At 51.1% G+C, this 27905-nt stretch overlaps 2 protein-coding genes across 6 annotated transcripts in view; one reads left to right on the top strand and one right to left on the bottom strand.

Annotated features, from left to right (window-relative positions):
- Positions 1-24352, top strand: part of Eefsec (eukaryotic elongation factor, selenocysteine-tRNA specific) — a 196518-nt gene extending 172166 nt beyond the window's left edge. For 4 of the 5 annotated variants that reach the window (XM_051203367.1, XM_051203366.1, XM_051203370.1 and 1 more), the window contains exon 7: positions 23283-24352. In XM_051203367.1, coding sequence (XP_051059324.1) covers positions 23283-23473 — 191 coding nt within the window. In that variant the 3' untranslated portion in view covers positions 23474-24352. The remainder of the gene's footprint in view (positions 1-23282) is intronic. The other variant, XM_051203368.1, reaches the window with a different exon arrangement.
- Mgll (monoglyceride lipase) overlaps positions 1-27905 on the bottom strand; it is an 883522-nt gene that overhangs the window by 521014 nt on the left and 334603 nt on the right. The gene's annotated exons all lie outside the window — the stretch shown is intronic.

The raw sequence follows: 27905 nt of genomic DNA, 5'->3' as shown, positions 1-27905 counted from the left end.
CACAGACTCATAGTTCTCTGTGGCTCTAGGACCCTGGGTTAGAAAAGGAGGATAGATGTTAAGGAAAGTTTAGACGAGGTGAGCAAAGTCATCACCTTGGTTTGTAATTTCTTGGCTAGAACAGCCCTGATTCAAGCCAGGAAATAGGGCTCCTTGACCACACTTCAGGTAAGGCTCATAAGCCCAGAGGGCCACAGATAACATTGTCCTCTCACAAAGGAAGGCATCAGTCACCAGAGGCCCAGTCTCTCTATGTCTCTGTTTGGGACTAGGAAGCAGCAAGTAGGCCCACAGCAGAGACAAGGACCACTGTCTTGTATAACCAGCTGCATACCAGCTGAGCACACAGCTCAACCAAAATACAGAGCCTGCACTCAAAGAATTCACAGCCAATTCTCCATCTACTCTGCAGTGCTTTTGAGTCCCCATTGTGTCATCCCTGTGCTTGGCTCTGGGACTAGCAAAGTGAACAGAACTGGGGTGACTTTGTTTGTGGAGCTTACAGTGGGTAGTAAACTTGACATTAGCCTCCATAACAGTTCCACAGTATCATTGCCTGAACTGTTCACAGCTCTGGAAATCTGGAGCTGGGAATCCAAGACCAGAGACTGGGCAAGACTAGTCTCTCCTTGGCTTACAAATGTCCTTTCTTTAGTGTCTTCATGTAGCCAGCTCTCTATGTATCTGTCTTAATCTTGTGAAGACACTAGTCATATTTTATTAGAAATAACATTAGCAATCTCATTGTAATTTGATCTCTTTAAAGGCTATCTCCAACAGCAATCTCAAGCTGAGGAACTTGGGGGTCTGTGTGTTTGTGTGAGTGTAGGGACACTTGATCAGCCCACAGCAGGTGTAAAGACAGACTATGTATAGGTGTTCCCATGTTTGTATTGCCACTAGTCATATTATGCTGGGCAGGAAGGTGTATAGTGTTATAACATCTCACAGAAAAAAATCCCTGACTGAATCTGGGGTTTGGAAGGTTTCCCAAGAAGGTGACATGGCTCCCAAGACTATGCCCAGAACACACACAGACCAGTGAGCACACAGCAAACAATGTGTCCTGTCATGGCACCAGTGCCCATAATGAGTGGTGATGAAGAGGATGGTTAAGTGGGTAGACTCAGAGCCTGGGATCCCATCTCACCTATGTGCAAAGTGATCTCTGCTCATCAGTGGCCCACAGGAATGTGTATAGAGGAGCATCTGTGATGCCTTTGGAAGTCAGGGCCAAGACCTGAGCCAGCAGCACAAGGCAGAGCCTGCCTGGAGATGCCCTGCCCTCCCATGTGCTCATGGAGGTAAAGAGGGAGGAACTGCTTCCCAGGAGCAATCTGGTATAGGAAACTTCACGGGTAGCTTCTTAGGGTAGCCCTAGGGGAAGGGGTCAATGGGAGAGAGAGCACATGACCCTCTCCTTCCAGAGGAGAATAGGTGGTGATGAGGAAGTTCCCCAGGCAACAGAAGGAAGAAAAATCACCCAGGATAGAAGGAACAGAGAGTGCTAAGTCACAGAGGCTGGACAGAGTGCAACATAATTTGAGAATGTTGAATAACAACAGAGTGTAATAGTCATTGGACATTGTGCTGTGTGAGACATTGTTCTAAGTGCTTTCTGTGTTGTAGCTGTTTACTTTGGTGTGTCCAAAATGCTAGTTTGGGAACAGTTTTTAAGCAATGGTACTTCTGTCCCCCAGCTAGGTATTACAGGAGGTCAAACAGTGGCAGAGGCCCCAGGATACTCCCTGCTGCTCATTCTGTGTCCCAGCCCAGAGGCTTGTCCTTGGATGGTGAAAAGCAGTAACTTGTACTTGGCATCTGGTCTTGCCAAAAGGTGGTCATCTTGACTTTGAGTCTAGGTCCTTCTGTCATGGGAATGCCCTGTGCACTGAGGGTGCTTTCCAGTACCCCTAGTCCCTTCTCCCTGGATGCCAGTACCCTGCCACAGTCTGCACAGTACTGGGTCACTATGTCTCAGGTACATTCAAAGATGGGTTTCCCTGTGCAGGGCTCTGTACTCGGCACATTAGCACAGCTGCTTGGTTCATTCATAGAGAGCCTCAGTGGTCCAGTTATTGACCAAGGGTATTGTTAACCACTGTCAGTCACACACCAGCAGCACAGAAGCTGATGCTGGGCACCAGCCTCTGCCTAAGATGTCTAACAGAAATCTGTTTTCCATCTTGTATCAGCCCTCTATGGTGCTGCTACAAGCAGAGAAGCTGTCACTCACTTCAGTTCTGATGATAAGACAGTGTTCCCATCATGGAGGCTAGACAGGTACTGGGCCCTACCTGCTAAAGCAGAGTTCTCAATGTGGTGTCTATAGGACAGTGCCAAACAGTCAACATATGACATGTTGGCAGTAGCTACTGCACCTATAAATGCCATCTTCATTGTTTCTTGGGCCCCTTCTTGTTGGGGTGCCTGAGAAGGCCAAGAGGTAAAACAGTCACAACCCCAGCAGTCCCCAGGCCAAGTGAGCATTGCATCCACAGCTCTCATAGAATCTACAGGTGACAAGGTGAACTTGCCAGGTCAAGGGCCTTACCAAGGTACATAACTGAGAAAGGGAGGGACTTTGTTTGGACCCAGCAGAGCCCATCAGGATGCTGAGAACTGGGGCTGCAGTGGATTATCAGGCTAATAAGTCTGGGATCCAAGCAGCTTGGCTGTATGGGGACCCAATGCTCGCCATGTTGACTCCAGATTCACCATATTCTTGCCACCGTCCTCTGGCTGAATTTCAATTGGCACCTGGCCTACTACAGGTGTGCCTGGGAGCACCTGTGGCCTAAAGAGTACTCACTCTGAACTGAATTTAACTACCACTGTCCAACAATGGATGAGGTCCCCTGCTCCCATGGGTCTGGGACAAGGGGCTAAGCTGTGGTTGGTGTTCATTTAGGGTCAGGATAGACAGCTACATGACTATGGCCAAGAGCTCGTCGGTCCATGGCACAGCTGCCTGCGGCAGTGGCTGCTGCTCCAATCCCAGGCCCTTCGTTCAGGATCTGCCACTCAGCTCCACTTCTCTCTGTGTGAGATCTATGTAGGAGGGCTGGAGAGATGGCTCAAAGGTTAAGAGCACTGACTACTGCTCTTCCAGAGGTCCTGAGTTCAATTCCCAACAACCACATGGTGGCTCACAACCATCTGTAATGAGATCTGGTGCCTTCTTCTGGCCTGCAGGCAGAACACTGTATACATAATAAATAAATAAATTTTAAAATAAAATCTAACAAAAGAAAAGAAAAGAGATCTATGTAGGGAACCAGAAGGATCCATGTACTCTGGTTTTTAAATCAGATTTCACTGGACTCACATATTATGTTAGCCTGAAAAGCTGGAGAAACATAAAGAGGGCTTTTTCTTATATTTCCTTGTGCCTGTGTGTGTGTGTGTGTGTGTGTGTGTGTGTGCACGCGCGCGCGCGCGCGCGCACGTGCGTGCTCGAACACTCCCTGGGGTCAGAAGTCAACCTCAATTATTAGTAAGAACTGTTTACCTTGGTTTAAGGGTGGTGGTTTGGTTGGTTTTGTTTTTAAGACTGGGTCTTTCACCTGGAACTCACAAGGCCAGCATGCACCAAGCCTTTTCATCTTTCCAGTGCTAGGATTGCAAACACACACCACCACACTGGGTATTTTTTACATCAGGTTCTCATGCTTGTGCATGCAGCAAGTGATTGAGCAGCTTGGATGTCTCACCAGGACTCTGGCACTTTTCACTACCACTACCACAGGTGTGGTGAGGAGGGTACATGGTCAGGAACAAGGACAGAACACACACACACACACACACACACCTTGCTTACAGACTATTTGGACTGCCACGTCCACAGGATGTGCTATCCCAAATTAAGTGCCATGTCATCAGATTACACTGGTGGGATTGGAAGACCAGTCCCTTCAATCATCAAATGCCCCTTCCAAATTCCAATGGCTGGTCCCCATGGGAGGTGTGATATTAGTCATTCTCAGCAGCTCTGGTACCTTTGTCTGGCCCAGCAGAGTTGGTTAGAGGCCAACCTGGGCCTGGAGTCTGGTGTCTGGGAAACAGGGAAGAGTTTTTGTGAGAGCTCAGGGTGGATTGATTGCTCCACACACAAGGCCCTCACCAGTGAGCTAATGAGCCTCTGTCCTAGGTAAGAGGTTTCAGGCTGGCCTCTCCCTATCTCAGTCAGGGATGTGACTTCTCACACAGGGTGAGGGCTTGACCTGTGTCTATCTCCAAATGGAAAAAAAGAGAAACAAAACAAATTTTATATCTGCAACCTAAAAGTAATAGCTTGGTCTGTCTCAGCTGTGAGCCAGCTCAGGACAGTAGGAGACAGCTCTATTCTCATTCTCTTTGCTTAGTGTTATCACCTGTTTCCTTCATTTGTCACCTCACCTTTCAGAAGCCAGTCTGCATGGGTCCAGCACTAGCCCACACCCTGTATTGAGCACCTAAGCTCTCCACACAGTATTGGGTGCTATGAGTTTTCATTGCAGCCCTCCTTGGTGGAGTGCAAGATAGCCAACCACCTAAACTGAGACTGGACTCAGAAACCCAGGGCTCCATAAATGGTCAGTGTTTCCAGCACCTGGGTTGTAAGCAGCATTGCTGGAGTATCTTCATAAGTTTACTTTAATGAACAGTGTTGTCTTAGGATTGATTCTCAGAAGTTAAACTGTTCTAGTTTTCCACAAAGAAAAACACCAGATATTTAGACATTGAGTCACCTGGCCTCACACTACTGGGTTTCAGCTTTTCTATCTCAGGTGCTCGATGCAGTCCATCTCTCTACTTAGGGCTTATTTACATTTCTTTGGTGACTACTAAAGTGACTCTTACTCCCCACCCCCAATCTTCTACTTTCCTGTGTGCTCGTGTGCACACACACACAGACTACAAACGCTGTAGCTCCCAGCCTGGACCAAGCCAAGTGCACAGTCTGCACTTCAGGACTTGTACCTGGGGCTGGTCTGCTGATTCTAACCATAGACCACATAGCATAACACATCACCCCAGTACCCCATGCAGGTTTGGGGTGCTGCTGCCAGATGGCCCTTGGTCCTCCCCAGCACCTCTGATCCAAAGGACTTGTACTATGCCCTGAACCCAGGGCCTGTGGTGGCAGATCCGTCGATCTACACTTCCTTGAGCTGAGACCCTGCAGAAGCAGTTGTGGCTCAGGGCACTGGCAAGAAAGCTTCTCGGAGTCTCAAGAAGTACCCTGCCCTAGTCTAGATAGCCTGTGAGCCCTAGGTTCCCTGATGGGTTGCTGCACGTTGTATCTCTTGCTGCCCTGGCCAGAGCATGTTTCTGGGGGCTATCCTTCTCTGAGGACACTTAGCAGAGGAAGTCAGTATCATAGGATGGGAGGGGGTGGGTGCTAATGGTGGAGGGGCATGACTACCTATAGAGATCTGAAAGCTTCTGGTGAGAGCATAAGACCATGTGGGGGTGAGGCCCAGGTGCCAGTTCATCCAAAGTGCTGGCTGTCTCTAGACATCCTTGCAAGGGGCCCCCAGCCAACTTGGGGAGAGACAGCTAGGTCTCACCCATGATACCCAAGATGAAGCAACTCTTCTAAGCAGCCATTCATTCCACTGGGTTCTGCCCCACAGCTAGCCGCCAACTCCCACAGGGAGACAGGAAAATAGCTCTCTGGGAGAAGAGAGCTGAACAGGGGTGAGGGGTGAAAGTTGAGGTTTCAGAAAATCCTATAAAAATGAAAACAAACCATCCATCTTTCTCCCGGCATCTTACCCCGCCGGTGCCCTTTCTGGATCTCGCCCTGACATCTATGGGGACAGCAACTCTGAAATCTGACCCAGCCCCCATAAGCTGCTGCCACCCCAGCCTAGGGCTGCCCTGGATGAGGACAACCTGGCATCCAGAGTAGGGAGCACTTTGGGGTATCTTCTCCCCCTACATGAATACCCTCCTCCAGCTTTGGCTATTGAGGCATTTCAAAGCAATTGTAAAAATTATATGAACCCCATCGAAGAACTGTTACAACAATGTTTATTCCCAGCATTTGAAACAAGGACAATGATATTATAAATAATTGTAGATGATGAAGATAGGCAAGAAAAAATAACATAATTAAAAGAATTTTACAAGACGGCCCGTTCACAAAGATGGATGGAGTAACACAATACGATGAAAATATCTGCAATTAACATAAACCAGCACAGTGGACAGAAACCAGCTGCTGGCTAGCCTCTCCACAAGGTCCCATCATCCACATGGGCAGTGCTGGAGCTTGTTGGGGTGGCTGTTGTGGCTCTGGGGCCCCAGGAAGAGGCAATCTGAGGATTCTTTCCTAACAGCAGTTGGAGGCCTAGAATAAAGACCTGTTGAGTAGAACTTGAGCAAACCAAGGAAAACCCGGATTCAGGAAGTCAGGGGGTGTGCTACAGAACTTCCCTCAGGAGCCCCTCCCTAGTCCAGAATGACATTAACCCACTATCTTCCCCCAAAGGTCTCCATCACAGCACATTGCCAAGCCCTCCTGTATCTAAATCTCCTACAACTTCTCCTATGGGATGTCTCCCCAGGCCCACCTCAGGACTGGCACATGACAGGTGCTTGGTTACTCAGAATTGGTCAAGAAATTGGTAGCCTCAGGCTAGTTTGTGTGGTGTAGGAAGCAGAGCAAGGTGACTATGCTCCTGCAGTTAAAACATAAGCAAAGCACACATCCTGCCTGGATACTGATGCTTTAGGTACCAGGTACTTGCTGCTGGACCAGCATCCCCACCCCCTGTCTGGGCAGGGACAGCCCAGGAGCAGTTGGTCACTTGTTTCCTGTATGCTTGTCTCCTTTTCATCACTATTTGATTTCCTAAAATAATAATAGTTAAACTTGTTCTTAACTGAAAAACATGACACACAGTACAGAGTTAAATGGTTCTGTTGCCAGCAAATCAGAAAGATGGAATTTTGGATCTCTCCCACAGCCTCCTGTTTGCTTTTAAGAGAGAGAGCTACATGTGATGTCCTCTGCCTGTAAGCCTAGCATTCGGGGGGCAGAGCCAGGAGACCCAGGCCAACCAGAGCTACATAGCAAGACCTTGGTTTGGGGCGGGGGGTGGGGTGGGGGTTGGTTTGTTTCTGTTTGGGAGCTTTCGTATTGTTTTGTTGTTTTAAGAGGTATAGATAAAGCTGAAGTTCAGCCCTCCCTGGAGGTGACTGTCACCCCCTTCAGGTGGCCTTGTGCCCACTGGGTTTTATGCTTTCCCTGATTGATGACTTGTCTATTAGTGTACAAGCTAAGCATCCTTATCCAAATACTTAAGACCAAAAGTGTTAAATCAACCATTTTTCAGATTTTACAGTATTTAGAGACATCACTAGCTGAGCATCCATAATCCAGAATTGAAAATGCCCTAAAATTTGAGACTTTTTGAGCAGCACATAGGCACTCAAAGAATGTCTGAGTTTATCATCTTCTGGGTTTTGTCTATGTTGTTTTGAGTTTTATGAATGTGGCTGCAGGTTGCTTCTGCAGCCATTGCAACTGACCCTGTCTAACCATAATGTCTCAGATCTGAATAGCTCAGTTTGTATACTTGTCACCTGTCTGAGGTTTCCAGGGCATTCCACTTTTCCACTTCACAATGACAACATGTGAGCAGCTCTAGGTAGGTGCTGACAGCAGCACTGTTTCCAGTACCACAGATGACAGATGTCTGCACATCAGCCAGTTTGCATACCTACCATCCCTAGCACTGTGCTCTCTGGCCATTTCGTGCCACTTCCACAGATGCAGAAGGTGGCTTTGAGAGTTGCTGTGTTCACCTTGATTCTCGGAAGCCTGGGTTTGACCTTCCCTGAGCAGAGCAGGCTGGTCTGTTCTGGTGGATTTGTGCCATAGGAGTGACAGGAAGCCTGGGCATTTGCTTAGAAATTGGGCTCTTGTGTGTGCTACCTGGTTTCCTGCTAACTTTGACTTCCTATCAGTGACTGAGAATCTAACAACCTTGCCTTTGTGGGAGTCAACTCTTTGCTGAACCCTCAGGCAGTATCTTAGAAGGGCCACACAAGCCAAAGTGCTTTGGCCACAGTTCACAGGGAGGGAGAAATGACAGTTCCAGAGGAGAAAGATTGGATCGGGTGGCGTGAATTCTTCCAAGGCAGGGAGTCCTGGTTAAGAAAGAAGCCCAGCTCTGGATCTGGGTGGGGTTCCTCAGAGGAGCAGCTGTGCAGAGGCCTCCAAGGTAGGGGGACAGTAGGAAGCAGAGGCTGGGAGTAAGGAGAGGGCTGCAGGGAGAAAGATGTCAGAGGTGTTGTGGGAGGGGGCAGGTGGGTAATGGGTAATGGGCCTGAAAGCCAGGAGAGAACTCAACACATTTGTCTCTGGGAAGCTACCTTCTCTGGGTCTTCAGTAAAGCCCTGGCTGTGGGCCTCTTTGAAACTGGAGTCAAATCAGCCACCTCCTATTGCTCTAAACAATAAAGCCTGTGGTCTCTACCTGCCTGACGCCTCCCAAGACCCTGAGAATCATCTGTGGCTGCCCTTGGACTCTTAGACCCCTGGGCAAAGCTGGGCACAGAAGCAGATGGGGGAGGGGCAAGAGCAGAGGCTCCAGGCACTGGGCTTCTTGAGCCATGCCTCCTTCCCTGCGCCCCACCTGCGTGTGCCGCCCTCTGACAAGAGGGAGGTGAGGGAGAGGCCAGCTTCCTGACGGGGCAGTTGTGAGACATTCATAAAACTTTTATTGGACTTGCCACCCTTCCAGATAAATATTTTTCAATTTTATGAGCTCGTTTTAGGGCCTAGGCTTAATCCTGGCTTTGTAGCTGCCTTAAAAAAATTAAATATTGTTTTGGCAAAAGGAGCCCCTCCCCCATGCCGCCAAAGTCAGCTCATAAATCCCAGTATTCAACTCTTGCCCTTGCCCCTCCTCACCCAACTCTCTTCCCCCCCACACCCTTGTACTAGAACAAGATGGGATCCAGTGCATGGCCACGAAAGGAAGTGAGAGGAGTCTGCTTTGGAGGCCCACAGCAGCTCCCCTGAGGCTCGCAGTGGGGCTCATACAGGCACTGCTGCCCCGTGTGTCCCAGATCCTCAGGGAAGCCCCTTCTTGCGTTCCTCCATCCCTTTGCTGTCCTCCCAGGCCACCAAGCCCAAGAGTGCCCCCAGCTCACTGTTCTGCCTCTTTCCCTCTTCCAGTATGACTCTGGTCTATGCCCTTGTCAGACGTGAATCTGTCCTTGGAAATGTGACACACTCTCCCCCGTGCATGGTCCCCAGATCTGAGCCCCTATTAGTCCCCAGCAGGCATAGGTGGGGACTGTGCAGAGTGGGTGCTGTGTGGTGGCTCTGGTGGAATGATGAGTTGGCATAGTTAGACTTCTTTTTATGTAACACTGTTCTAAACACTGTCATTTAACTCACAGCCTCAACACAACCCTGTATAGTAAGTGCTCTAGCCATCCATTTCTCAGATGAGGAGACTGAAGCAGGAGACCTAACATCCCATGTGAAGCTGCACAGTGATTAGGTCCTGGGCCAGAGTCTGGATCCCAGTGGTGAGCAAGGACTGTGCTCTAGCTGCTGTGCGGATGCGGATGCCTAATGCTGAAGGACAGAGGCCCGTTGAGGTTCAGAGGTGATTTGGATGTTCAGAGTCAGGAGAATGGAGTGATCCAGAGTGGGAGGGGGTAAAGAGAGGTGGTGAGCAGATTGGGGAGCCTGTGATATTGCCAGGTCTTTTAGGCCTCACAGCAGTCTCGTGACACAGGCTCTCGTCCCAGCGTTGTCTCTAACACTTGTCCCCACAAGGCATGAATGCAGCTCAGGATGGAGAGAGTTCATGTCCAAGGGTAAAGAACATGGCTTCAGCTTTCTCGTTCATCTGCTGTCTCCTGAGCATCTGCTGGCCAAGTACCTGAAGATTTCCTCACTGACATCACCCTGTGCCTGGGCATTGCCCCATATCACAGAACAGATGCCTGTGGATCAGTGACACAAAGGGCTAGCCAAGGCATCTGCTTGTCTGGGAAGAGCTTTGTGTCTTGCTCAGCCTTGGGGCTCACTGTTCCTGCTGTTGGCTTGCTGTTCCTGCCCCTGCTTGCTCCTGCTCCTGTTTTAAGGACTCAGATGGCCACCCACCCAGGTTGTAACTGGCAATCTAGGTGTCTGTAGACTCCAGAGGTACCACCACTAAACTGTCTCAAGAGCAGTTGTCCCCGTGACAATACCTGTACCTCTGTAGGTAACTGAGCTGTCCACCTGGCAGGCAGGTAACACAGGAAAAGTTGCTTGTCTGGAGGTTACTAAAGAAAGCAGGGACTAGATGTTGCTCACAATTTCCCATGTACCCAGGGGCAAAAGTTGGCCTGTGACAGCCAGGTCTGTCTGTATCTATAGGATACAGGGCACCCAGCCATGTGGGCCAGCTTCACAAGCACAAGCATAGCAAGTGTGATCCACAGCAGTTTCTTAACACAGTCACTTTGAGAGCTTCGGAGCCCCATTCCCACCTCCTAGGCAACTTGAACAATACAGACGTCCCTCAGCCAACCAGGGCCCTTGAGGAGGCCCCACAGACCCCTGCTACTTACCCACAAAGGCAGAGGAGCCTGAGCCTGAGTCATTGCAGGCAGGCTAGCACCCAATAGTCCTGAGTGGACTGGCGCTATGGAGGAGCAGACATCAGTGTCACCAATAGGCTGCTTGTACGGCCTGTGGCATCCAGACCTCTCATAGCCATCGACCCAGAATGTCATAGTGGCCCTTTATGTCATTGGATGTGTTCTTTTTGGCCAAAGGCTACGTTTCCACTCACAGTAAGACTCAGTGCTCTGTGACGTGAATTGATCTGAAGAAGGCTTCCTTGAAGAACAGAGGGAGCTGCAAGGGGCATAGCAAAACAGCACTGATGCACAGTGAGCGTGCTGAGCAGTGAGTGTGATGGATGATGAGGGCTATAGCTCGTCCACAGTAAAAGGACCTTGACAGTTGGCCCTGCAAACATAGTTCAGAGTCTGAGATTGCTACCTGGACAATTGAGAAGAAGGGTGCTCTGGCCACAAGTGGCATGTTTCCTCCTGACCTTTGGACGCCAGAGGCCACTTCTTTCCTTGCATCTGTGGGCAACTGTGTTGGAACCCTGGTGTCAGCTGAGGCAGGCACAAGTACATGCAGAACAGGGACAGGCACAGGCACTGCCAACCCGTGCAAACTCAGCTCACCATTGTCTATAACAGATTGCCTTGTAATATGCCACAGAGCAATAACGTGCAGGCCACCAGCCCTTCAAAGAAACTCTCTTGCTTTCCCACCAGTGCCGGAGCTGACTGGGTCATGGAAGTCATGAGTAGTGTAGGCATAGGGTTCCTGAGTGGTTCGGTTCTCCCAAGAACAAAGCTTACAGCCCTATGAGCTCACACTCCTTTCCAGTGTGAGCAGGAGTTTACTTTAGAGATATCCTCTATTCTGGCCATTCTTATGAGTCTGGTTTCTCTTTTAACAGAAAAGCAAAACTCAGTGAGCAAAAACTGTGGTGTGGGTTAAACTAGGTGCAGCTGTCCCCACTGAGGGCACTGCCAGCCTTTGTTAAGACAAGCTCTAGTTTCTCCTTAGTTTTCTCTATGACAGAGGCTGGGGAACAAGGCCACAGATAGTCTGTGGCCAAAAGTCCCCAATAGATTTGCTACTGCCTGCCATGGAACCCTTCTCTTCAGTTATAGATGGCGCTGGAGAAGGGGCATGCTTCATGACACCAGCCCTGAACACTGGTGACCAGCCCTTGCTGTCTCTAATACCACACTGTCAGACAGGCTAACATCCTGGTCCGTGTATAAATATGGCCCAGTTGCAGGAAAATGGGGAGGATTTTTTGCTTTTTTTTTTTTTTTTAAACTCTTTTGGAGGCCCGCCACCCAGCTCCCAGATTAATACATGGAGACTTACTCTTACTTACAAGTGCCTCACCTTAGCTTGGCTTGTTTCTAGCCAGCTTTTCTGACTTAAATTATCCCATTTCTCTTTAACTATATTTTGCCTCTGAGCTTTTTACCTTTCCTTATTCTGTGTGTCTTTACTTCTTACTTGTGGCTGGCTGGGTGACTGCATGACTGGCCCCTGGTGTCCTCCTCCCCTCCTTTTCTTGCACCTCACTCTTGCTCTCTTCCCTAAATTTCCTCTCCTATTTATTATCTCTGCATGCCAGCCCTGTTTCTCTCCCCTGCCTAGCTATTGGCAGTTCAGCTCTTTATTAAACCAATCAGGTGTTTTAGGCAAGCAGAATATCACAGCTTTACAGAGTTAAACAAACGCAACATAAAATAATTCAACACATCTTTGCATCATTAAACAAATATTCCACAGCATAAATGAATGCAACACATCTTAAACAAACTAACATTCCACAACAGAATGGAGGTGTTGCATTAATCCCCAAAACCCACCTCCTGGCTGTCTTCCTGATATGGCCTATAGTGTGTCTCCATCCCACTCCCTAACAGCAGGAAGCAGACCTCCAGGCCCAGGCTGGGCCTGACATAGCCAAACCAAGTTGCCCTTCAGAACCCACCAAGAGGTAGCCAGTGCTCTATACTAGCAGAACCACAGGACACATAGGTCCCTTCCACAGGCCTAGGCAATGAGAACACATATATATGTTTACTGAGGGCAGGCTGTGCAAGTGCTAGGCAGGATTCTCAGTATAGCATCTAGTAGGCTGCAGTGAATGACAGCCTACAGTAGGCTGTCAGAGTGGAGAGAGAAGTCTGATGTTTCTGTGTACCATGCCTCTACCCCACATCCCTTGGTGCCTCAGTCCTCATTCCCAGATCACAGATGAGGATGCAAGCCCGCTGGCAAGCCATTGTGATGCAAATCAGAGAGGACTGGTAAGACACTCACTACCTGAGTTTGGTCATCAAGGCCAGGAAATCTGGTGGGAGAGGTTACTGGTTCCAAATGCCTCTTTCTTTGTGTATTCCCCTAGCATGTGATAGCATATGGCCTCCTAAAAATGTAGCCAGACTTTCTTCTCGGGTATAATCCATACTGTCCTGACAACCCAAGGTCATGGTGAAGACAGTGACCTTTGGGATTTGGAGAATTGTTGAATGAAAGGGGCCACTTTGTCCACAGCAGACTGAGATGAGTCACTCTGGGGCAGGTGGCATCTGCATAGCATATGGGTAGGTAGAGACAGTGTCAGGGGCTCTGATCGAAGGAGCCTGTGCCTATGGCTCTACTCCTAACCACTTTTGTCCTGGGAAATGGAGGGACCTCGAGCCTGACCACCGTAACAGGGACTATAGCAGAGGTTGCATATCTTGTCACCAGGGGAAGCCATTTCCCATACAGATGCCACCCTCTCTTCCCACTTCCTTCCTGTGTGACATCAGACAAGTGCCCAGGCCACAATGCTCTCCTGTCTAACCTTATCTCAGTACACCAGTCACCATGTATGCTTCCCACAAGGTATTAGAGAAAAATGAAGGTAAGGTCTGGCACACAGGGGATACCCAGGGCTGCCCCTGGCTTACTCTCTATTGCTGCATGATAAAGAATGTGTGGCTGGAGAAGGAAGAAATAGGCCCACCTCCTTCCAGAGTGTACTGGCTCCTGTCCCTGATTCCTCTGGCCCCTCAGATCTTCAACCACCAGCCCTAAGTGCTTGGCTCTTGTAGGGAAGGCTTCTGCATGCACTGAGCAGAAAGGAGGCATTGTTTGGCTATTGGAAGCAGGGATTTCTGTCCCTCTCCCAGGATCTTGCCAGCACAGCACTCTTTTCCTGCGGCTCTGTACCTGTGAGCAGCAGGGCCTGGTATTTCACAGAGCAATAGATGCCTTCTCATGGTGCTGACCAGGCTTTGCAGGACCAGGCTGGAATCTAGATCTTGACAATGGTTCCTCTTCTGATGCTGTGCTGGACTGGAACCATGCCACCAGGACTCAGATCACCAGTAAAGGACCCAGCCATCTGTGTCCCTTAAGCTCCCAAGAACTTCCAAAGAGACACATTATGGAGGTGTTTCAAATCAGAAGCCTGCCTGAGGCCTCCATGTATGTGAGTGACTCTACCAGCTACAACAAACCACAACTTGGAGCCATAAAGGGACAAATCTCAGCCTGGGTCAGAGCACAGTGAGTATTTTGGAAAATGTCAAACCAGTAGACAAGAGCCACTTTAGACCTAACACCAGCCATGGTGCTGTAAGAGGCCCAGGCAGGCAGCAGTCAATAAATGATCCAAGAGATAGCTGCTATGAAGGTGGGGGGAGGGTGGAGCAAGGGGGCCTATCAGGGGAGAGGAACCAAGGCCTGGTCACTGAGAGGTACTGCTCTCCAGACCCTGATTTGGGCACAAGGACCCATATGTTCTCAGCATAAGGTGAACTAACCTTGGCAGATATACCAGGAAGGCAGGCTGGAATACCAGTGTGTCAATGGGGCATGCCCCTTTGAGCTACAGGCCAGGCCTGAGATCTTCCCTGGGGTCTACAAGTGGTACAGCCAATCAGCTCACATGCAGAGCATCAGCTTTGCGCTTGGACACCCTGGGCTGAAGACCAGTAATGGTGAGGGATAGATTGTCAGACTCTATCATTTCAAGGGCATGGATAGGGACCCATGCTGCCATGCCACCCCTGCCCTTCTGCCAGCTACAGAGGACAGTGGCACCAGTCACCTGCACTTACTGCTTCCTCTTCTCTGGCAGCAGAGCTGATACAGTAATCAGGATGCCACATATGGACCCTGGAAAATGACTGCTCCTGAGCCTTTGTTCACTCTCATTATTCTCAATGGCTTTTTCCCCAAGTCATAAAAATGATGGTTTTAATATGTGTTTTTTTTTTAAGAAAAAGCAATATGAAGGCAATATGAAGATGACTTTTATTGTCAATAGCTCTACCTTTTAAACCAGTTATCTTAGTTTCTGCTCTACATATTTTAATTGAAGATTAACTTATGTTAAAGAGTGTACATGTGGAGGGTGGGAACATTAAAATTCTGCCCCCTAAGTGGTGGGGGAGCATGGGGAGCCACCAGAAACCTGCCCCCCACCCTTTGGCTTCAGGACCTCCCTGCCACAGTATTTCCCATCTACCAGGAAAATACAGGGTCCTCGGTTCTAATAGATTGGAGCAGACCACATCACAGCCAGTATTACCTCTGAGCACAAAGCAGATGTGCAGAGTGATCGAAGGCATGCATCTAAATGAGGAAGTCCTCGCTGTGTCCCTGGGCAAGTTACTGGGTGTCTCTGTCCCTCAGTTTCCTGGCATGTGAGTGGTCTGGAGGTGGCTGCAGTTGAGACGTGGTTGTCTATGGAACATAAGTCACCATGCAGTGAACATTTTCTCTGACTGGCCCAGAGACATCTTGATAATGTGTCACCAGCTCAGTTTTCTGTGGCCATGCTAGCCTCATGTAAGATAGTCTTCCTTCAAGATCTCTCTATTGCATTTAGCTACTTTCAAGACCATTTTTCCCACAAAGGACACCCAGCAACCCTCAGGTCCAGCCAACCAACATTTCCCCATGGTGACCCAGAGTGCAGAGACCTAATTCTCAGAAGTTTCTGAACAGATGTTCTGGAGCTTGACACTCCCTGATGAGACCAGTAAAGGGTCTGGCCTTCCTTGAGTAACAGGCTGCAGTGGGTACTGTATAAGCACAGGTCTGGATGTCAGTCCTGCTCCTTAACCAGAGCTGAGCCCTCACCTGCCTGGGCAGTGACTCACCTGTGAAACAGCTGTGTGGCACTGGCTAGGTGAGTGGCCGTGTAAGGGGATGCTAGCAATGGCAGTAGCAGAAGTGACCTGAGACTGACATCCCTCCATCCCACTAAAGAACAGGAGGGAGAGAAGGTGTTCAGCCACCAGCTTACTTCCTTACAACCCTTCAGAGATGGCTCTCTCCCCACCCACCCCACCTCAGCTCTTTCTCCGTGCTGTCCTGCTGCCCTCTCACCCCCCTCATCCAGTACTATGGCCCATTTCCTAGAAGGTGTGGGCATTTACATGGCAGCCCTGATAGAGCGCCGGGCAGGGAAACAGACAGGTCCAGGACTCCTCCTTCCCAACCTGCTTGTCTGGGATCCAAAGACATACTCATCGACCCTCAGCCTATGTGGGCCTAGAGGCTGCCCGGCTGTGAGAGGGCCACGAGGCCCCCAACAGGCTAGCAAGGGACTCTAACTCCTAGAAAGGGAGTCACCCCAGGAACAGAGACCTTTCTGCTGGGTCCAGGCAAACTGAAGGGACTTAGTGGCCCTTTCTAGAGTCTCTGAGGAAGAAGGGTCAGTGACAGGAGATACCAAGGCAGTTGCCATATCCCACTGAGGGAGCCCGGCAGTGACTGAAGTAAGGAAGGGGCTGAGGCATGCCAAATCTGCAGGAGGCAGGCCACTGGGGTAACTAGGGAATATGGGCCTCATCTGAACATATATAAGGATCTAAAGATTTCTGCGGGGGAGGTTGAACTGGGAGGAGTGGTCAAAATTTTGTTCTAAAAGGATTTTGGACAGCATGGAGTGAACAAGCAGAGAGATGTTTGTGTCTGGGGCGTTCACACTTAGGCTATACTGTGCCTAATCAGCAGGACCTGAAGAGGCCTAGAACCTCTAAGGAGCATCTGTTAACCCTGATTGGGCCCAGGGGTTTGGGGTAGGATTGTCAGAAAGTCCAAGGTCCCTGGCTGGAGCTGTCCTAGTGCTAACCCATGGTTCAAGGAGCTGCAGCCGCCTCAGGGGGTGGTGACCTCACAGGATCAGAAGCTGGCCTCAGGTGGTTGGCTGCTCATCAATGGCCAGCTTCCCCTCCAAGCTGAGCAAGAACCTAAAACAGCAAATGTCTTTCTGCTAGGCTACTCTCCCGAATGGCTAAGCCTCCATCTGAGTCTCCAAGTCATTTCCTGTCTGGATCAGACTGATTGGTTTGTCTTTTTAAAAAAGCTTTCACATATTGCATTGGTTTTCTCCCTACACACCCCAATCTCCAAAGCTCAGCTTCATTGTGACTTCAGTTAACTTGGTGCGGGAATATCTCTGCAAAGGACCCTTTTTTTGTTTTTGAAGAATTCATTGTTGCTGCTAAGAAGCTTAATATAAATTAAAGACGGAATTAGGCAACATTAAGACATCAAAATGGGCATGCAGGGCCCATTGCCTCCATTTCCTCCCAATCAAAGGCGTATGTAAGCCATCAAGTGTGCTCAAGAGTCTTAGCAGGAACTTGGTCTCGTGGTTACACGGGCCCGTCTACCACCCCTCCCCTAATTCCTTTTGTTACTGGGACAGAAGAATATGTATGGTTCTGATTTTTTTTTAATTAATCACCTTATCTCTTTAAAGCAAATTGCATCTTTGTTTACATACATGACCATTACAGAGAGGGAAAGAGGGAAATCAGGGAGCTGGTACCCAGAGCTAACAAGGACAGGCCTGTATGGCAGTAGGCACAGGGCCACACCTGCCAACTGTGACACAGCAGGAGGACCCATTCCCTCCACAGAAGTCCAGAGGGAACCCAGAAGGCACTAGCTTTTTCTCCCCTGCTCTTCAAAGTCTGTCCCCCTGGCCAGGTGAGGAGCAGACAGGCTGAGACCCCAGCTCTTTCACACAGCTAGAGGGCATACACCTGGGCTCACCCCATCTGGACCCCTGCAAGTTAGGTGCTACCAAAGCCTCCTGTGAGTCGGATATGACTACCAGGCCTGTATTACAGCCTCTTCCACCTTATCAACTCATCCATTCTCGTCATGCCAGCCTGAACCTCATAGCCAGAACCCCCACTCCACCCAAACAGGCCCCTGTGCACAGATAGCTCACCTCCACTCAGATTTTTGCTGTGCATGGTTCCACATCCTACCCAGATGCAAGCCTGTTGAACTCAGACTCTGGCCATCCAGCCGCCAGCACAGCAGTCCTTACCAGGGTGCTGCCCAGGGGAACCCTACCCCCATTCTGTCTGCCCTGCTTCTACAGCCTCCTCATGGCTGCTCTGGCTTCAGTGAGTCCCTGAGGGGCCTACTGACCCCAAGATGCTTCCAAGGGCTCTGTTCCCACTGGGGGGTGCCAGCTGCCCACCAATGTGAAGGCCCCTCTTCTAGTCTGGCCCCTGACATGAAAGCGACGCCAGCAATTGGAGGCAATTTGCTGGCCTTTGATGGCCACTGCCGGGCGGCACCCGTGCTGAGCTTAAAAAACTTCACTTCCCACATTCTTCCCTGATTGCCCAGCAGAGCCAAGACCCAGCAGCCTGCAGCCCATTGTGCCTTTGTGTGGAGCTGGCGCATAGTGAGAAAGGCCAGCCAGGCCCTGGGAGAGGTCCCCATGGGAACCTATGAGCAGTGGTGTCACATAGGGTCACTGCCACCCCCACTGTGTCCTGGGGTCTGGGCTCAAAAGAAAGCAGAGCAGGCTCCAGGACTCATGGTGTCCGGAGAGAGAGTAAGCCTCCTGAACAGGGGACATCATGGGCTACCTCAGCTCCAATATACCCCCTGCCAGGAAGAGACTGCTGCTGGCACATGGGAGAGGACCAAAGTCTAGCCTGATGTCTGAGCCAGACTGCCCTCTGGACCACTTGAGGGGCAAGCATGTTTTTTTTTTTCCAGGCCTCACCACTGCCCTGTTCATCTGGGTGGGATGCGTGCAGGTGTGTGTAGTGTGGAGGGGTTGGCATGTAGATGTCTGGAATAGAGATGAGTGCAGCAGGTGGGTGTGAGTATGAGATACATATACACATGGATGTGTGCATGTGTGAAGCATGCAGGGGTATATACAGAGCCGTGGGCCATGGTGTGTGTGGTATAGGTGAGTAGTGATGGCTGGTGTGTATATGGGAAAGTGGATCCATGTGACATATGGCAATATATCCAAAGGGGTGTGGGTTCATGGAGGGTAGCATGCAGAGGTGTTAGTATGATGGTGTTGGGTGCTGCATGCAGCATGGAATGCCTCCATCACATTCATGTTCCTCAGGAGACCTAGAGGGCTCTGTGCCCAGCAGTAGGAAGGTCATCACCATTCACTGGTCTCTGAGAAGTAGGCACTACACAACCACAGTGAAAACGAGTGAGACTCAGGGAGATTCCTAGAAGGGACACTCCATTTAGCTTGGGGCAGTCAAGGGACACACTCCAAGGAGCAGTGGCAGAATCTGAATTCAGCAGGTAGAAAGGAACTCAGTTCACACAAATAAATGATCAGGAGCCCTTGCTTGGGTTTCCTGTCGCTGACACTCAAAGATGGGAGCATTGGGGAGTGGATAGGCAGAGGAGGCAGGCATGGTCCCTGAGTGAGGACATACTCCTGCCAGTGTAACCAGTTCCCAGTGTCATATGGACCTTAGAGGATTCTCTGGGGCAAGGGAGTCGAACAGGTGGCAGCAGGAATGGCCACTGGTCTGAGGAGCTGGGAGGGCCAGTCCCTGAGCCCACCGCTTGGGATTTCTGCTCTAACTGAAAGCAGCAGTGTTAGACACTTGGACCTTGGTGCCCATAAAGGGACCCTATCCATGCCCAGCCTCACTCTTCCCAGGCTCAGCAGAGCATGCTAGAAGCAAGGCCACAGGCCTCCAAGTGCCAGGCTTCTTCCTTATCACAAGTACCCTGAGCTCCACCACCAGGCTGTGGGGACCGACCTGGACCTCCTGCCCTTCCCCAGCTTGTCTGTATGCTAGCATGTACTGCTCCACATTGTCACTTGTCTGGGTTCAGGAGTGGGCACACTGTGGAGCCTGTGTACATGGACCTCTGCGCCTAAACTAGGGTTACCCAGGACCCTTGAGCAGTACAGAAAAATAGAAAAAAGGCACTACTTGTAACCCATGTGACCCCTGGTGGCTGGGCATATAGCCTTCTGGTCTTTTCTCTGTAGCTTAGTTGATAGGATTCTTCTGATAGTTCTGCCTGCTGTATTATTTGAACTAAGTTTAGAATATATCTTTTGTATAGAGGTCAGAGGTCAATTTTGTATGTCTTCCTGTTACTGTCCTAATTTTATTTTATTATTATTATTTTTTTTTTTTTAGACAAGTCACCCTAAACCTGGAGTTCACAAAATTCAAGATTATAGGTACACACCACTTTGCCCAATTTCTTACCTAGCTGTTGGGAATCCGAATCCAGATCCTCAGGCTTGCAAGTACATTACCAAATAAGCCATCTCTATGTCCTTGCCCCTAGCATGAATCTGTTTTTAAGCATTCATTGAGTCACATTTAGTCCTACTGAATATCAGTTCACTACAAGGGGATCTGTCTCATCACCTCTTGGTCTTGATGATCAGACACAGATGGGGATCAGATCACCTTAGTTACCAGCACTGCCCACCACCCACCATGGGACCTTTGGCATGTGTGAAGCATGTCTGTACATCAGTTCCTCAGACCTGACCAGTGAGTGCTGGGCACCTCTGCACATCATCTGGGCCCACATGGTTCATGCTTGTCTGGTCTTCTTTCTTGGTTGGCATTGATTATGCAGGAACTATCTCACAGGCTGTTTCTAGATGCTTGCTCTTTGGGGTCTTAGTTTAGGACTTTGCCTCCAGCCCTGTAGGGTCTCATTAGCATTAATGGCTGGGAGCTGGAGTCCCCAGTGCAGATCACATGGGTGAAGACAGAAACCTCAGTGTGGTAGGACTGGTCAGAGAAAGACAACAGATACCAAAACATGGAGATAATAGAGCCTAGCAGAGGAGATGGCGTTATAGGAAAGAACTAGAGCAGGTGAGGGCCAGAGAGACTGGGTACAGTGGCCAGTTAGCCAGTAGGCCTGAGAGATGACATTTAAATAGTGACTTGAAGGTAGCAAAGTAGATGCTCTTAGAACTCCAGAGAGTACATTGCCCTTGCTGAGGGGCTGACAAAGCCAGAAGTGTACAGAGGTGGGTATACAGATAGGCAGGACAGGGAAGCTGGTATTTATTTGGTGTTGTCCAGGCACATAGGAAGAGCGCAAGAATGGGGTGACAGGGTGAAAAACTGTCCTGCCTGATGGCACCCTGGGCCATAGATGCAGGCACCCTATCTGCCTGCTGACTCCCTTGACCCAATCAGCACCTTTTCCCCACAGAACCAAGTATACACTTCATGGACTTGGCCATGTCACCGATTCCTTCTGCCTGTATAGCCTGCCAGCAATCTCTGTGATGGTTCCTGTGTCCAGCCACAAGTCCACAGTCTTTTTCAGACAGCCCTGCATTAAGCACATCAAAGCTGTCACCACTGCCCTCCCAGGGACACAGGGTCATTTCCTTAAGTTCCTCATTCTATCTAGGGCTCTCTGCTTCCAAACCTGTTGGCTGTCGGTCTTCTCAAACTAGACTCTCTCCAGGGGAGCTGGCTTGGACTGTGTGCCTGCTCCCGGCTGTCCACTGACCCAACAGAGCCAAGTATCTTTAAAAGGAAAGACTTGGGCAATCAAGAGACATTTGCAGCCTGAACTGGGCCATGTGCCTGTGGTGGGTACAGCTCCAATTCCTCATCATATGCCACCTGGTCAAAGGAAAGGGGCCACTGAAGAAACTGTGATATTTGCCGTATGTCCCAGGAGCTGTCGGTACAGGTTTCTTGGTAGACTCTTGGTGTTTGCAGACTCATGTGAGGACTGTGGTGATCAAGCTGCTAAATGGCCACGGTATTGCTTGTGCCAGACTGTTCTTCCATCCCTGCCTGCCCTGTGCTGATGCGGTATGCACTGTGTGTAACCAAAGCCATCACAGATGAGATGGACCACTGATTGGGCCACACCTGTCTCCCCAGCATGGCACAGACGCTCTGGAGCCCTGCACCTCTTCAGCAGTCAGACCTCCTGGCACCAGAGAGAGACAGGCCCATACCATTTGTCAGGGTCTGGTGCCAACAGGAGGAAGGCCCAGCTCTGATTCAGGGACTCAGATACCTGCAGGCCTGGCACCAGCCCAGGGCCCTCTTCTTGCTTCAGGGCCTAAGCACCATCTGGAAGGAGGCAAAGCCGCAGAAGTTGGGTTGAAAACCAGGCAGCTGCAGGAGGGCCCCTTCTTCTGAGTGCATTCTGGCAGGTGACAATGGGCAACTTGGCTCCAGGGTCCTGTTAGCAGCCTCAAGTTCCTGGCTTTCCCAGGGGACCCAGGGTTTGAGGTAGCTAACAGTCAGAGTGAGCTCAGACCTGACATACAGTAAAACAGGCCATCTCTGGCAGACTTCAGTTTCCTAGGGATGTACTACTTTTTAAATGTTCAGAGACCAGGGGCCAGTCCAGAGTGCTTAGAGAGGTGGTAGACCTCTTCAAGATCATTGTCAGAGCCAGGCTGTGGTGACACACACCTTTTACCTCAGCACTCGGGAGGCAGAGGCAGGCAGATCTCCAAATTCAAGGCCAGCCTGGTCTAGAGTGAGTTCCAGGACAGCCAGGGCCACATAGAGAAAGAAACCCTGTCTTAAAAAAAAAAAAAAAAAAAAATCATTTGTCAGAGACCTATCTACAGGTGAATGCTGCCCTTCAAAATTGGGGCTATCAGGAGATTCCCCCAGGTGCCAGTAGGTACTAGCCCACAACCTGAGCTTCTGCCCAGTATCTCATCTGGAAATCCAAGACGTTCAGTTGTAAATCATCTCAACCCAAGAATAAATATGTGGGACGTTGGACTTGATCTAACCAATCCATTGTCTGCAGCTTCCAGGTGCTGTCAGGGTGCAGCTTAACTGAAAATGGCTAAGCTGCAGTACACAGCCTTTCCCTGAAGGGCCTTGGGACATCTTCCACTGTTAGAGTAGAAAGAGTATTCTGGATGAAGAAAGATCACACTGACCTTTTGGGGATGGCAAAAAGCCCAACCTTATTCAGGGTGGGTGGTGAAGATGGAGGAGCCAGTGAGAAACAGTGTCTCGCAGAGCCTGGGTAAGACCCCACAAGAGCTCTAGCCAAGGAGAGCTGATTAAACACTCCTACCTGTTCCCTGCTTGCCTCTGGTCAGCTGAGGCTCCGTGCTCAGAGGGCACAGAACCTGAGAGAGCCTGCTAACACGGTCAGACTCCCAGCATAAGGGTTAAGAGGCTGTCTCCATGTGGCCTGGAACTTCAAGTGGCCTGTCTGGCAGATAGAACAGTGTTTCCAGAGAACATTAGGACCTTAGGAACCAGGCAAGGAGCCAGAAGATCAGAGTTGTGCCCTGAAGTGGCTAGTAGTGAATTTGGTGCGGGGAGGAGTCAGAAAGACCCTATTTGATGGGCTGAGAGGGTGATACTGGGTTGGGGAAGGGCATGGAGCTGGGAGACAAGGAGACATCTCTGCCTGCAGTGAGTCGGTGACACTTTTATCCCTTGCAGGTGGCCTCAGCCCTGAGTCTAAGAAGATCCTGACGCCTACATTCAAGAAGCGTAACCGAACCGGCCGCGGGGAGACCACCAAGCAAGAAGAGGGCACTGAGCGGCCAGAGCCCATGCAGCCTGTGACACTCAGCCTGTCTTTCAAGCGCTATGTCTTTGACACCCAGAAGCGCATGGTACAGACTCCCTAAGTGAAGCAGCCCCCCCCCCCGCCTCCTGCCCAACTGCCAGCCAGACCACAGTGCCAGATGCCCCCCAACGTACCTCAACCTCCCCAGTCCTGCAGGCAACCCTATCCCACTGCCATCCCCGCTTGTGGAGCCCTACTGAGAAAGCCTGGGGAAAGTGAAGAGTAGTGCCAGAAAGGCCTGCCCCCCATCCCTGTACCCACCCAGGCAACTAGGCCTGGCTAGGAAATGGCCTAAGCAGAGCCAGCAACCTGGGCCTCACAGGCTCCCCAGTTAGGGTGTCTGTAGCCACTGTCAGCGCTATCCCAAGTAGATGACACCCTGCAACTAGAAATAAACATCCCGGATGTGACCTAGCCCACCCATAGTCTGCCTGTCTCCCAGGGGTCACCAGGCAACATAGGGTATTGTGTGGCATTGGGTGAGGACTCGGAGCTGCTGGAATCACCCAAGTGGCTCCTGGGGTGTCATGGGCCTTGAAGAACAGAGGTTCTCTGAGCATCTGAGTCTACTGAGGTCACCTGGACAGGGAGTAGCACTCTTAGGGCTCACTGTTGTCACTAGAGACCAATAGACCCTGGCCTCCAGTCAGTTTGGGGACCAGACCCCCAGGGGTGTTAGGCCAGGGCTGGAGCGCCTGGACCCTGTCCATGCTCATCTCCAGCCCCAGCGCTCTCAGGGTTAGCATGGGGACTGAGATGGGGCAAGGGGTGGACCTGACCAATGTGGGGAGTCAGAGCTTCTCCAGACACCTGTAAGGGTAGCAGATGTCCCCGCACTTCCCTGTTTGGCCTCCAGACAGACGTGAAGGCCTCCCTTTATCCCAGTAATCAGTGCATTATGCTTTCATTTTCAAAAATGGCATTAAAAATATTAACAGGGGCAGGTTGTGATCAAATGACTTGGGTCTGTTAAGCCCCAGAGCTGAGGGCAGAGGAAAAGGAGGCAGGTTACAGAACACAGTGTCCCTGTAAGCCATGGTCCCTAATCAAATAGACCATCAGCCCACCGAGCCCCTCATGATTCCCAAGAGGCCAGAATAGCAGTGGCTGCCCTTCACCGTCCGTGGCTAGGGCCTCAGGCAGCCAGTCAGGACAGCCTGTAGCTGAAGACAAACAGGGACTGGGTGTGCTGCTGGGCCTAAGGACCAGCTTCTCACAGCTATAGGACTCTATGGTATGCTTACAGCTACTCTGTCAGTCCCCTGGCCTGGGTGTGACCCAGAGGACGCAAATATAGTGAATGTGGCTCTAGTCACTGCAGCTGTCCTTCTCCCAGTGGAGCTGAGTTCCAGCTCCAAGGAGCCCTGCTACCACCTGTGTGGGCACCTCAGGGATGGCTGCCTTCTGCCTGTTCCTGAGCCTCCTGTGCAGCGCTGTGCCCTCATTCAGCCCCACCCAGACCTGAAAGCTGCCATGCCTGAAGGTCAGGGTCACTGGCTAAGCCACCTCCTCCCTCCCCGACCCTGCCTACCTGTTATGATGCCTGAGAAGAGCAGCCAGATCGAGACAGGAAGGCCCAAGCCTGGGCAAGGGCCTCAAAGTAGGTAGCCAAACTAGCTGAGGTCCCATAGTCCCCTACATCATGCCTGGGAGCAGAAGAGGTCTTCCAGGACTGGTGGTCTCTAAGTATGGGTGAGTGGCTGAGCCTGGTCTGAGTCCTCATAGGTAAGGAAGTCATTCTGCTCAGCATGGGACCTGACCAAGGAACCTCCCCTGGCCAAGTGGCTTGAAACTGACTCCTCTTGGGGTCCCTGCAATTTGGGGCATATTATCCCTGTCTGCTGTGAATGGAGTTTATGACCTTGGTCAAGTCCCCAGCCTGTACCTCAGGGTTCCCATAATATGAGAGAAGCCACTGTCCCATGAGGTAGATCTGAGAACTCTGCTGAGCACAGAGCTGCCATCACACCCCTGCAGCTTGGGAGCAAGCCAGCGGTTGTGCCTACACTGAGGGACAGAGGCCTGTAAACCCACAAGAGACAATGCAGCCAGCCCTAGCCCTGGCACAGCTCCAGTTCAGCCATTTTCTCCTGGACTTGTACATAGGTTAGAATCTCCACACCTCCATCATCTCTCCTGAAGACTATTTTCCTTAAAACCCAGAATGAGAGCTCAGACAAAGGGAAGTGGAGGCACACCGGGAGGAGGGGGCACGGTCTCAGCATGTGGCCCCCCACAAAGCCTGTAGGACCCTGAGAATGCGTATGAGGCAGGCCTGGCCAGTGTGGCCTGAGAACACAGCTGGGCCCCAGGAGAAGTCTCTATCAGGCACGGCATCAGTGAGACTCTGAACACCCATTAGAGAGTTAAAGCCAGGGTACATATTCTGGAGGGGTGACGAGCCAAGGCTGCAGTGTACACTGCTGACCAGGACTGGCTACAGGCAGGGCCCCCAGCTCCAGGGCCCACCAGCCCTCACGGTCCCGGGCTCGTGTTTTAGGGAAGACAGCTCCACAGGACTATAGCACACGAGAACCTGCTTGGGGTCTCCATGCCATGGTTTGGGGCACTAGACAATCCCAAACCCCCTGCCAGAGTGCCTGGAGTGTCCTCGGGAAGAGGCACCCTCTGGGCTCCTACACAGCGTGAAGGCACAGCCAGTGTCGCACCACAGGCTGGGGGGGGGGGCAGGGGGGGCGGCATGATTGGCAGGCCCTGGAGCATGGGGCTAATGCACCAGCACAGAGATAAGGCTTATCTGGAACCGTCCCTGGAATCGAGACTCTGATGGAAACAGGCTCGGGGTTAATATATTTTTGATAGATAACGGCTGGTAAATGGGAAGCCCTGGGGGCCTAGGGCAGAAGGGGCAGCCTCTGTCCTCCCCAGCCATGCACATGTGCACCTGGGTCTGTGTGTGGACAGAGCCTCTGGACAGGGCCAGTGTCTGCACAACATGTACTCAGGGTTTGTCAATCTACTGCATGTGTGGCCTGCATAGGAGTGGAATAAAGGAGGCGGGGCCTGGTGTGTGCAGAGTGGTGACCCACAGAGCACAAAGGCAGATGAGCATCTGCTCTAGGACACGGTGGTAATGACGATAGGAGGCTATCAGAAGTACCAAAACCCAGGGCCCCCAGCCAGATGGAATGCCCTCCTACTTGGTGACTCCAGCCCAGGCTTCCTAACTTGTACAACCACCACATTGCCAGGCTTCCTCAACACCAATCATGGCCTCCCAATTCCTAGTGTGGCCCTCTCTTGAGGGTCTTCTCTAACCCTTCTTTCTGCCAAGAGACCACAGAGGCGCCATGAGTAAGATGGAAGAGCGAGTGGGAGGTCACCGAGGAGAAGGGGCGTGCTGTTGAAGGACCAGAAGTGCAGGCTGTAACAGAGAGCTGGAGATTGCTAGAGGAAAGTAAGGGTTTCCCCGACTCTACCCTTCCAGGAGCCCCCACAGGAGTAGCCCTCATTAAAGAGAGTAATCACGCAGCACTGATAGTAGATTGAACCATTAATTAGCTCACCCAGCCATCAACAGGCCTGCCTGCTGGAGTAGGTGTGGAGCATCGACTCCGGTCGCCATGAGGCTGAAGGAGACTGGACAACAGTGAGCTGAGTCCCCTAGCCCTCGCCCTAGTTAGGAACCCTGGCCAGGGGATCCCCTGGGAACAGGGGCCCCTGAGAGATGATGGTTCCAGGATAGGGAGGTTTCTGTGTGTGGGAGGGGAAGCAGTTTGGAATGACAGTAGCGGGTGTGTGTGGAAGGTTTGGGGTTCACAAGTGGTGGAACCTGTATCAGAAACATCTTTGGACACTGGTTGAGGTCCCTGTGTGTCACCCTGGCCCAGCACAAGGACACAGTCTGCCTGCTGTACACTCCCTAGACTTGGAGAGAGCAGACTGGACTTCCCCCACTGGCCTGCACCCTTCTTTCCACCTTAGCGTGCATGCTGAGGCCCAGCTCCTAGGCCTGTAGGTCACAGGTCCCACAGCCCAGGCTTAGGTGTTGCTCAACACACTAGGATCCCCCAGCATTATCATGGGCCTAGAGGAGAGACCAGCAGTGAAACAGTGACTTCCTGTTGTCACGGCTGGGCCCCCAGATAAAGACTGCTGGAGCTTGGTGACCCATCTAGGGACACCCTTTAGGCACACCTCCCACATGACCTCTGGGACCAGGTTCTGCTTGGCCCTAACCTGTACGGTTCCAAGGGACCGCTGTGGGATGGAGATTTCTTCCTTGGTATGGTTCCCATCAGCCCGCCCCTCCCCTGAGCCGCAGGGCTCCAGAAGAAGACTTAGGTGTGGCCCACTCCCCAGCTGCCTGCCTCTGTCCTCCATATCTCCTGTCTTTCTGTTTCTCTCCAGGACAGTTGATGACCAAATGGGAGGAAAAAGGGTCAGCCTCACTTACCAGACTCATAGGGTCTCCTGGCTCTCTTCCACCCCCCTTCCCTCTGCATTTTGCATCCTGTAGACTAGACCCTGGC

The sequence above is a fragment of the Phodopus roborovskii genome, unplaced genomic scaffold (genome assembly GCF_943737965.1).
Source record: "Phodopus roborovskii unplaced genomic scaffold, PHOROB, whole genome shotgun sequence".
Taxonomy (NCBI): Eukaryota; Metazoa; Chordata; class Mammalia; order Rodentia; family Cricetidae; genus Phodopus; species Phodopus roborovskii.
Note: the sequence above shows the minus strand (reverse complement) of the source record. Positions and strands in the feature narration are given on the sequence as shown.